Genomic DNA, 12,544 nt, shown 5'->3' with positions numbered 1-12,544 from the left:
CACGTTTTCTTAATTATTATCTATGATTTATTTATTAAAATAATTTACCTTAATTTCATTTTCTAACTGACTGTGCTTCTTCTGGAGTCTTTCCACAGTGGTAACTGAATCACCCAATTCATTATTAAATTTACTGTTCTGAACTTTTTCTATTAGTAAATTATGTATCTAGAATATATTTATTGTAAGTTTAATTTGAGATGTTTCTTATATATATATATATTAGTAAGTGTACTTAAATTTCAATATATATATTACCTGTTCCAATTCACTTGACACAGTGAATATTTCTAAGCACTGTTCAAGAATCAGTTTTCTTTTATTCCAGAATATATCTATCCTGTATTTCTGATCATGCAATAATTCCATGTGTTTTTCAATTATGCTCGTGGCTTGTTGGACGGCAGGATAAACATGATTTGGTCGAGCATCACCCAAATTATCTTCTCCTACTTGATGCAATTCTTCCAGCAAAATATGGCCAGCATTTAATGTATGAAGTGATGATTCTAGAATACCTGAAATATTTATCATAAAATCATTTATTAAATATTGATGTAAATATTTAAAGTAAATATAAGAAAAATGTTTTTGCCAAATAGTAAAAAAAAAAACCTTTTCTATTTAGTTTTGATAAATAAATATCTATAAAATTGAAATAGATCATGAAACTATTTTTAATTTGAAAGGAGTAAAGATTTATTAAAACTTGATTTACCTTTTCTGATATACTGTAAATGCTGTAATTGAATATGGCACATATTAGAATCGGCAGGATACAGTAAATCTTATTTACCTGTTGTGCTACAGTAAAAAATGAGAGTGCTACACATAATAAAAGATTTCTATTTTCAAGATGAGCAAAAAATTCTGTGCATTCAGAAAGCATACAATAAGCTTTTGTTTTTACACTTTCAGATAATGGATTGGAAGCAATAGCAGCTTTCTCTAATTTATGTAATAGATGAATGGCACGATTTTGAATATCCTATTGAACAAAAATACATTATTTTTAATATGTATTTACATTTATTTTTCATTAAAAAAGTAATTATTGTATAAAATTCAATTAACATATTTAATTAATAATAGAAACATTTTAGTAAATATTCCTTAGTAATGTATTATTTAAAACTAAACAAACTTAAATTCATAAAACAAATGATAAATTCAGGAAACCAAAACAAACTTGGTATCTAAATATGGATCTTCTAACTGAAAAACTGATAATAAATATAGAACTTTGGCTGAATAAAATTTTATATTTAACTATAAAATTTTATTCACTCAACCATTATAAAATTTTAAAATTTCAAAGAGCTTTCTTCTAAAAGAATTAAAATGTTTTATTAAAAAATTTGTTTTGAGAAATAGGTTTTGGTTTCTTGAATTTCACAATTTTATTATTATTTTAAATAAGATATCAAGTCCAAATAATATTTTTGTTAAACAAAATTAAGTTAAATGTACTGGAAATAATAATTCATATTTGTAACAAAAAAGATGATAACAGAAATATAAAATCATTTACGAGCTTAATGATTTAAAAATTATATTATTCATATATTACACAATATTCAGCAATGATTCTCTTCTAATAATAATTACAATTTTGTTTTAATATTGAATATTTAATTTTAATGAAGTGTGGTCTTAAGACCACATGGTTCTCTATCAAATGGGCTTGTCATGGTTGGAAGGGTTGAGATAGAATCCAAGCTTCTCAGGGCTCAATGACATCAGAGGGACCCAGATCTAGAAGAACGCTTGTGCAGGCCTACAGGACAAAGAGCAAATTTTTGGCTTGGCAAATGAGACGAAAAGATGAGGTAAGAAGTAGGTGTCAAAGAGTGGCAAGGTAGTATTTCCTTTCTTTGTTCTCGAGTTGTGCGTGTAACGAACAGCAAGTGCAGGAGAGATATGGATAATTAAGGTATATATTATGATAACTGAGTCTTGAACTGAACTTAAGGATGGTGAAATCAGGGCTGTGGAGTCGCATAAAAATCTACCAACTCTGACTCCAGCTAAAACACCAAAACTCCACGACTCCGACTACGACTCCACAGCCTTGCCAGGGCTGTAGAGTCGCATAAAAATCTACCGACTCCAACTCCGACTCCGACTTTTCCTTACCATCTGACTCCGACTCCAGCTAAAACACCAAAACTCCACGACTCCGACTCCACAGCCCTGGGTGAAATAAACTTTTGTTTCTTTCATTTGAGTTGTAGAGCATGTTTACTTTATTGGATATGTTTTCCTTCATACCTGCATGGGGGAACTCTCTAAGCCAGTTATAGCAAACCTATGACACATGTGTCAAAGGTGACACACCACACATTTTGGGTGACATGCATTGTTTCCAGATGAAGTAGTCTTCAGTACTTTGAAATTAAATGGTTTCCAATGGATACAAATTGATGATTTGGAGATGCAACTTGCAGAATTTTAAGATAGCATCTAGGCTTAAGTGTTTGTTGACTTGAGGTCAAACATCTGACTCTGGAAAGGAATCGCTTGGAGAATGACAAAGAGTGTCACTATGAACAGGAAATTTTGAGTGCTTGGAACAGATTACCAGACACTTTTAGCACCCTGAAAAATCTAGTGATTGCTTTACTCACAATTTTTCCCTCTATATACTTTTGTGAGACCTTATTCTCAGCATTAAATAATATTAAAACCTCTTATTTTATTTTTATCATGTCAATTTAATATTTTATGTTTTTTTAATTTCTCTGAAGTTAAATGATATTATAGCTAAATTAAACAAAGTTTATAAATAAAATATTTAAAATTTCTGTTAATTGTAGAACAATTAAATTATACATGAAAATAATATATATTATTATCAGTAATTAACAAATGTAAAATTAATTTGTTTTAGTTTTCTTAGGTATCTGTAAGTAATGAAAAACATTCATACAAACATATCAAATATCACTTCAGGAATGTGAATTTATGAACAAAAGTATTTTAAATATAATATCAATTATAATATATATAGCTAATTATCTATGATTTATTTATTAAAATAATTTACCTTAATTTCATTTTCTAACTGACTGTGCTTCTTCTGGAGTCTTTCCACAGTGGTAACTGAATCACCCAATTCATTATTAAATTTACTGTTCTGAACTTTTTCTATTAGTAAATTATGTATCTAGAATATATTTATTGTAAGTTTAATTTGAGATGTTTCTTATATATATATATATTAGTAAGTGTACTTAAATTTCAATATATATATTACCTGTTCCAATTCACTTGACACAGTGAATATTTCTAAGCACTGTTCAAGAATCAGTTTTCTTTTATTCCAGAATATATCTATCCTGTATTTCTGATCATGCAATAATTCCATGTGTTTTTCAATTATGCTCGTGGCTTGTTGGACGGCAGGATAAACATGATTTGGTCGAGCATCACCCAAATTATCTTCTCCTACTTGATGCAATTCTTCCAGCAAAATATGGCCAGCATTTAATGTATGAAGTGATGATTCTAGAATACCTGAAATATTTATCATAAAATCATTTATTAAATATTGATGTAAATATTTAAAGTAAATATAAGAAAAATGTTTTTGCCAAATAGTAAAAAAAAAAACCTTTTCTATTTAGTTTTGATAAATAAATATCTATAAAATTGAAATAGATCATGAAACTATTTTTAATTTGAAAGGAGTAAAGATTTATTAAAACTTGATTTACCTTTTCTGATATACTGTAAATGCTGTAATTGAATATGGCACATATTAGAATCGGCAGGTAAAGTATCATCGATGAGATCAGACTGAATTTTATTCAAATGCTCTGTAAACTAAAGTATCACTGATATGTTATTCTGAATACAAAACTAGAAACAATAAAATAATATAATATTTTATTTAAAATTAAAATAGTTTTTTTTTTCTTTTTCAAAACGCACAACTTTTAAAATTTAATTTGAAGTTGCATAAAATTTTCTTCATTAAAATCTACTCTGAAAATTTGCAATCTCATTCTCATTGAATTCCATGGAATAATTTTTCTGTATTAATAATTCAATATTTACTTAAACCTGGAATTTTTATTATAAAATTTATTGATTTAAATATGTAATATATTATTTTCTATTAAAATATAAAACTGATAATCTTTGTTAGATGATTTTCACTTTAATGGCAGTAAGTAACAAATAAAATAAAGGATACAGCTATTTTAAAAATAAAAAAAAACTTTTTATCACTAATGCTTAGTGATAATGTTTATTAATTCATTATTATTATTATTTTAAGACATTAAAAAATATTTTAATTGTATTGTATTTGTGATTTCATTTTCTTAAATTATACTTATCTTTTTCTAAGTTTATACAAATTTCAGGGCTGTGCTGTGCTATGATATGATGCAGAGATGCAGCCGCATTAGGCGGCACCATAATGGGGTGGAACAAGCAGCATTTAAGAGGTGGCATAAGCGGCGGAATTTCGAAGACTTGCATCATACTGAGAAAATCTACCGCGTGGTCCCGACAAATTTGATAACATTAATTTATAACAATCTAAAGTGAAAACATAGCTGTAAATTTTGACGCACAAAGTATATGTTTGTTTATTTGTTAAGTTATGGCAANCAGATTTTTTTTTGTATTTTCAACTGTTATGTATTTATTTCTACGAGTTTCTAAGTTAATTTTTATTCAATTATTGTATTTTAATTAGGCAGAAATTTTCAGATTGCAGACTTATATAAATATTAATGCATTATTTCTTTATTCTCTTAGGAAATATTAGCTAATATAAATATTAAATTCAACTTAAGAGTTAGCTAAATTCGAATAATAAAGTTTTTTTTTGTTTTGTACTGTAGAAAGCGTATTAAAAACAATTTAATCTTTTTGTCAGTAATCTGAAGATTTCACAGACAAAAGGTGAAGAATCATCCGACCTCGAAATTGATAAGGATACTGATGTTGAAGCTAAAATATACGAGGAGGAGAATGACTATCGTAACGACGACGATCCTCTACCACCGAGATTATCAGACTTAATATCTGCAAAACCGAGATATATCGTTCCAAAAATAGATGGCATCTTACAGAACGACCTACAACCACCCCCGCTGAGACCAATATCGATACAAACTCCGGTAGTACCAATATCGATGCCAACGTCCTTTGTACCATTATCAGTGTCGTCTTCAGTGACATCAAATTCGTCGGTACCAATATGTGTACCAACAGCACCGAAATTGAAGTCGATATCGTTAGAAAATCAAACCAAATCTCTACAACAGAACAATAATTATAATAAAAATAATAAGAATCATCGCCGGTCTAAATTAAAGCTTCGAGCTGCGGCATTACTCGAATCATTACAACAACGAATGGAGTCTGAAGCACCCGAAGATGAAGAACATTATTTTGGACAGATTGTTGCATCTACAATGAGAAGACTTCCTCTTCAGCAACGTGCAATCATCCGTATGGATATTTTGCGCCTATTGTATAATGCCGAATACAACAGGGAATAAGACGGTTATAAAATCAGAAAAAATATATATTCATATTTACTGTAATTATAGTTTAAATTTATTTTTATACTGAAATGATAAATATATAGTTAATAAAACTATTATATGCAAAATCATCCAAGAAACTATTGGATCTTGCACATCCTAACAAGATAACATACAAATGATGAATAATGCATGAAGAATATGATAGAATTAAATAGATGATTATTTCATCCCTTACAGCATCGTTATCAATGAATCATATTAATAAGTATAATGTCGTGGTCATTTAGTTCTGGTCACAATTTCTTTCAATCTGTTATTATCTAATATAAATCTACACAATTTTATAAAGATAATACTGTAAAAGCAAGAATTCTACTAGTTAAAAGTGAACGATTTATAGTTTTCTTCTATCCTCTTGGTTCTGGAAAATTAGATAAAAATTTTCGATTTAAGTGGCAGTAACTTTACTAGATAAGATCTTATCGTATTTGGTATAAAGGAAGGACCCTCATCTTAACGAAACAGTGAATTACATCATTGTTCTCGATAAGGAAAGTAAAGTAATGCTTCTCCACAACGAGCAATTAAGTAATTACCTAAACTTATAATACTTTAAAATCCTTAAATAAAACAACAAATAACTGCAATTTATTTTTTTAATATTTGAATATTAATTTAATATTTTACTGAAAGTATAACATGAGGTTGTTCTTTATTCTTAATATCTAAATATATATATATATATATATTTCTATAACATTATTTTATATAAAAATGTTATGTTTTTCATTAAAAAATGCAAACTTTGTATTAGACCAAATAAGCATTTAATGAATTTAATTATTGAGTGGACCAACAGAAAATTTTTTTCTCTGTAAATCCTAATCTCTTGAAACATATTCTTATGTAAATGATAAATAAGTGTCTGCTGTTTAATTATATATTAATTAAATAATACTTCTAGAAGAAATTATGTAAATAATTAGAAGTTTTCAAATCCTCTTAATCGTTTTTCCAAAATTTTTTATTGTGATATTTACTTGAAATTTCTAATTTATTATTAAAAAAAAAACATTATTAGATTTTATTTATAATATTTTCTATGCATGAAAAGAAATATAGAAACTCCAATATACAATTATTACTTTCAAAGCTGTTTCATACTTTTAAAGCAATCATTTATTATCATGCATGATCATCTATCTAATAAAGGAATTGTCTTAAACGTTCATAAAACAGCTAGGATTAGTTAACACCATAAAATTTTAGATTCTGTAAAGTGCAGAAGTGTTAGTAGGTGCAATTTCACAGTAGACTATAATACTAAGAATGATTAATCAAGGTTATGTTATGGCTTAGAAAATAAATGCTTATGTTAATGATTCTACCTCTTTAGCTTTCGAGTAATATGATACGGCCAGTTCCAATAATTTTAAGCGTTTCTCTAGTTGTTCATTTACATTTTTCCAAGCTTGACTGAGATTATTGGCCATACAATCGTACACAACAGCCTTCGATTTCTGAGTCACTACGGCTCCGTCCACTTGGCGCAACAGTTCTTCAACCGGGCTTTGTTGTTTCTATTAAATTTCGATTATTAATTTTCTATAATTCTACCCGTAAAAAAGTTTATTTAAAAAAAATGAAGGAGAACCTACCCGAATTTTTTCCATTACGTCTTTGTGTTGGTTTAATAAACTGGAAGATTCTTCTAGGCAACTTCCTACTTCTGTCATACATGGCTGCAATTCGTGTATTTTCAGTTGAAAGGTATTTTTACTCTGAAATAAAACTTTTTTGTTAAGTTTTTTTTAATAATTCTTTAACATCTCTATAGAAAACTTTTTAAATAAAATGCATAAGAGATGAACAAAAACACCGACAGACATTCACTGGTATTATAATCACCCCATTGTATATTTATCAGTTGTAACAGTTTATTTTCGAACATTCTATTCAAATGTCTATAAAAATTTTAAACAAAACATTTAAACGAGTGTTTAATTAATAATATAAAATGACAGACGATCCTCTACCACCGAGATTATCAGACTTAATATCNAGAAATCTTGTTTATCAATTCTTTAGCTTCTTCTTCAACTTTTTTGAACAATTCTGTAATTGTAGTATGTGTAGTATCTAACTTTTGAAGCTGAATTTCTGCTTGAGTAGCGTCCTGTGAAAGTACTGTTGTTCGATATTCTGACTGTAGCTTTTCAATCAAATTATCTAACTAAATACATATATATATATATAAAGTTTTAATTAAAATTATTGATATCTCTTAAAAGATACAAAAATAAAATTCTTACTTCTTTCAAATTATGAAACAGTGCATTCATGTTTGCTACTAAAATCTGATAAGAAGCAACATCTTTCTGAAGTTTTGCATAAACACTTTGTAATTTTGATTTCATAACAGCTTCTTCTTCCTTTAGAGTTGATGATGGTGATATGAAATCTGATCTTTTAAAATATGCTTCTACTTCTGACTGAATTTGCTAAAATACATAAGTTTTGTTATGAAGATATTAATGTTATGTAATACATATAAATATATCATATTATTCAAAGTACCTTTATTTTTGGAGCAGTATCATCAGAACAACGTTTCAAATATTCTACTACAATACCAACTTGATCCATATCACGTGACAAAATTGGGAATAAATTTCCTTCAAGTCTATGTACATTTTCAGTTGTCTAAAAAAATTTAACAAATTAAATACTTATATAAATATATGTAAGCATATCCCATTACTTAAATCTTAGTTTTCCATTACTTCTTACGAAAAGAATTCTAACTTTTTCCCAGTCATTCTGAATAATCTCAAGTAATTTCCCAAATGACATTAAAACATTAAAAAAATCTATTTACCTACCAATATGTATTTTTAGCAACATTACAATTTTTAATTACTTTTCTAACAAACACTAAATGAGGTCATTAAAGGATATGTTTATTAGTAACACAATAAATAAGTTTATATAGTCCTTGATATTAGGAATTGTACATGAACTGTATTTTCTTTAATATATATTCAGTGGACAGCAATGAAAATTTAATAATATTACAAGAAAGTGAGGGTATTAAGTGGGATAATAAATTATAGATGATGCCATTATACAAAATACAATAAATATCTAGGAACCTTTGCTTCCCAAATTAACTAGCACAACTTTCAAATTTTTCATAAATATAGTTTGAAGATATTAATAATTCCAAGATTACCAAGGATTTCTCCCACACCGGGTCATATACAACAAATATGCTTACTTCTTAACCAATATCCGGCGTGAAAACTCCAAACAAAGATTGGCAAACGCTTTCGATGCCCCTCCTGGGCTCTTCTTCAGGCCAAATTTACTGTACTGGATTCTTAAATCGAATGTTTTTAAATAAGAACGTGCTCAGTTACGGAAGGTAATCACGTGCTTTTCCAAATTATAATTAATTTTTTTATAAATTATATTCGTGGAGATATGTTGTGCGCATCCCATAATAATCTCGTGTATCTTATAATCACGTGCCGTTTCTAAAAATAAATTCCAAGATTATTAGATTTGGATATGTAATAAGTACTAAAGAACGTCCTTCATTGTAATAGAAACTCAGATAGAGGGAGTTCGAATACCAGAATATATAGCTAAATGTATAAAATATCCACCAAACACTGAAACTCCAGTTTACAAATGTAAATTTAATGCAAAACAAATGTTTTAAATTGCCTTAAGCAATGACTATCAGATTACAGAACTGTTCTAAATATGAACATACATTTGGAACAAATGAATTTGAAAAATTATGATGACATATGATTGGTTAGAATTAAAAAATGATTTCAAATAATGATGCCCATGCTTTCAAATTGTGTTATTATCCTTAAAACATTTTATATAATATAATCAAGTTACTAAATTGTTTTATTCATAGCTAAATATACACACAGATACATATTAAATAAAACCCATTTTGATATTGTAACAAACGACACAATTTTAAATTCTTTTTACAAATGAAAAATTAAATAAATAAAATGTATTTACTGTATGAATTATCCTAGAGATTAAAATAATATAAAAATTTAAAGAAATATCTACAATATATCAAGCTTAGAATTTTTTAAATTTGTAAAAATTTCATCATTAAAATTTTAATATTTTTACCATTTCAACATCTCTACAGAACTGTTCCCATATTTGTCTATCCTTTTCTGCAAGTTGTGATTTCCAAGCTGTCCAAATAGTATTCATATCATCATAATGATTCTTAAGATTTTTTAATAATCTTTCAACACATGAAATGGCAGATTTCGTATCTAAATATGGATCCTCTAACTGAAAAATTGATAATATATAATTTTGGATGAATAAAATTCTATAATTTACTATTCTAACAATAAAAAGGTAATAAATAAAAGCATTAAATTACCTTATAAGCAGCTTCAATAAATGCAGTTCCAGAATGTCTAATATTATTAATATCACACTCTAAAGAAATCCTTTTCCTTTCTATGTCTTCAGATACAGATGATTTATCTCTTGCTTGTTTAAATAATTTTTCAACATTTACAATATTTTCATAAATCTATTTAAAAAGTTAAGAATTTCATTGTATAAAACTTATTATATGTATTCACTTAATAAAAATATTACCTCTTTATAATTCTGATGAAATAAAACATAAGATTCTGAAAGATATATTCTTTTCTCTATCATATTACAGAGTTTTCGCCAACGTTGATGAATTTCATCTTTTTTTTGTATTTCATTTAGCGCTTTTTTGCTTATTGTCATTACAGTTGAACAAGAATCTATTAAAGCTTCAATATCTTTACTTTTCATCTATAAATATAAATTATTTTTCTTTTTAACTATTAAAATACTCACAAATTTCAAAAATAATTTGTGCTGAAAGATAAATTTTAATATACAATATATAAAATTATATAATAATTATTTTTTAAAATAATTATAACATATTTCAAATTTATTTAGAGAACTGTGAAAACATAAGTAAAATGTCCATTGACAAAATAAAAATATCTGTTTACTTGAGGATTTCACTATTGTAATTATATATAACATATAAGATACAGTCATATTGAATTATGCATACTCACATCTTTACTTATGTAACAGAAATTTTATAAACTAATTTAGCATTTTAAATAATCTATTTTTATACTTCAATAGTTATAGATGTAAGTTAGTAGGTACTTACATAATTTTATTGCCTTTATGCTTCTAAAAAAGATTCATTATTTACTTGTATTATAACATTTATTTTTAAAATTTTGAGGACACATCATATTTCTAAGACACACCATGAGAGTGAAATTGAGTTTTAAGATATTTTTTGGAAATAAAATTTCTTAAGTACAGTAAAGCTTCGATTTAATGGACTAACTCAAGACAGGCAGTATCTATATACATATACAAATATCTCTAAACCCAATAAATTTGTAATACACCAAACAACTATTTACTTAATAAATATGATTATTAAATTTAATAAGAGATTGTGCCTAACACCTCCCTCTAGGATAAATTATTTAGAAATTAATTAATATAATCGTGGAAAAGTAATATGATATAATCTGATAGTTGTTTGGAGTATGACAGGGTGTGTCTATTAAAGCTGAAAGTCTGTTATGCAATAAAGTAGGTTTTCTGAATGCATATGTTAAATTCACAAATTAGTTTATTTGTTTTTACTTATGCAGATAAGTTTGTGTAATTAAAATTAAATATGTATGAGAAGTTTAATTTCACAAAAAAGTTTTCTATATGTATTAATGATTATGTAACTTACTCACCGTAGCTCTGAGACTGTAATAATCAAGTATATGATCTAAATCAAAATAAATAAACAAATATTTTTTGGAAAGTATGTTTTAATACATTGAAAAATAAATATAATTAAAATTCATTTGTATCTAAACAAACAAATAATATACTTAAAAGGAACACAAAATTTAAATTTGACAAAGACAAAACAATTTCCTACTTATTCCTCTTTGGATGATAATATATTGAGACACTCCCATTGAGTGAAGTTAAGAGCAGTAATTTTTGGATTTAAAGAAAAGAAAAAAATGTAAAAAGCATTTTAAAATTAGCAAGGTATTAATTTTGACATATGATATAGACCAGAAATTTTGTCCCTTAAATAGAGGTCTATTAAATTGAGAATTTACTGTAATCAGTTTTGAAAAAAATATAAACACCAAATTCCATGATATAGATGTTTGGCAGCTGTATTTCCATGTTCCATTGTGCATACAATAACTTTTCTACCTTTGCAACTTGTTATCTTGAAAGCTTTTCAAATGTTGAAAAGAACTTTAAATTAAATGCCTATCACAGTAAAACTCATTTGAACTGTTATGACTATTAAGAAAATTAGTTAAAAGTATCTATTATTGGGTCATAATACATTATGTGGTCTACTTGCAACTAATGCTGATTGTTGTTTTGAACTGCAAACAAAAAATGCCCTCGGTTGTAAGGAAAATCTTTATTTTGGTCAAGTAAAAAATAGGCAAAAAAATATGCATCTTAAAATCAAGAAAATATGGTATTTCATTTTTTAAATTTTGGTAATTATTATAAATAGTAGCTTCATATTAGTTAAATATATAAAATTTCAAAATTACTGTACCTTAACATCTGCATGAAATTGTTTGTGTAAATCAACAAATATTGTAGCAGTGGTAAAATTACTTCCCATATCAGTATGGTTTTTCAAAAAATTATCTCCTATATTATTTAACCAAATTTCTATCTGTCAGAAAATTATTTTATTTTAGTAAAAAATCATAAACTGAATCAATAAAATAGTAAATAGCACATAAAACTTACTGAACTACATTTATTATAAAAATTTGTTATTCCTTCCAGTGTATTAAAATCTGGTATTATATTTTTAATTTGATGATAATGATTTTCTAATTCCTTTATCTATAAAAAATATATATACATATATATATATATGAGTTAAACAGGACTTCCTGCCCCTAAGATTTCCATATCTG

At 26.5% G+C, this 12,544-nt stretch overlaps 1 protein-coding gene across 1 annotated transcript in view; it reads right to left on the bottom strand.

Annotated features, from left to right (window-relative positions):
- The window catches only part of LOC111626857 (muscle M-line assembly protein unc-89-like), a 38,777-nt gene extending 26,311 nt beyond the window's left edge, over positions 1–12,466 (bottom strand). Inside the window, exons 1-8 of the mRNA XM_023370411.1 lie at positions 12,372–12,466; positions 12,172–12,294; positions 10,164–10,352; positions 9,940–10,095; positions 9,675–9,845; positions 8,085–8,210; positions 7,820–8,008; positions 7,576–7,740 (exon numbers count right to left, since the gene is read on the bottom strand). Coding sequence (XP_023226179.1) covers positions 7,576–7,740; positions 7,820–8,008; positions 8,085–8,210; positions 9,675–9,845; positions 9,940–10,095; positions 10,164–10,352; positions 12,172–12,240 — 1,065 coding nt within the window. The 5' untranslated portion in view covers positions 12,241–12,294; positions 12,372–12,466. The remainder of the gene's footprint in view (positions 1–7,575; positions 7,741–7,819; positions 8,009–8,084; positions 8,211–9,674; positions 9,846–9,939; positions 10,096–10,163; positions 10,353–12,171; positions 12,295–12,371) is intronic.
- Positions 12,467–12,544: the final 78 nt, after the last annotated feature.

Source organism: Centruroides sculpturatus, unplaced genomic scaffold (genome assembly GCF_000671375.1).
Source record: "Centruroides sculpturatus isolate CEXI.00-Female unplaced genomic scaffold, Cexi_2.0 scaffold93, whole genome shotgun sequence".
In the NCBI taxonomy this organism is placed as follows: domain Eukaryota; kingdom Metazoa; phylum Arthropoda; class Arachnida; order Scorpiones; family Buthidae; genus Centruroides; species Centruroides sculpturatus.
This window is presented reverse-complemented; position numbering and strand designations above follow the sequence as displayed.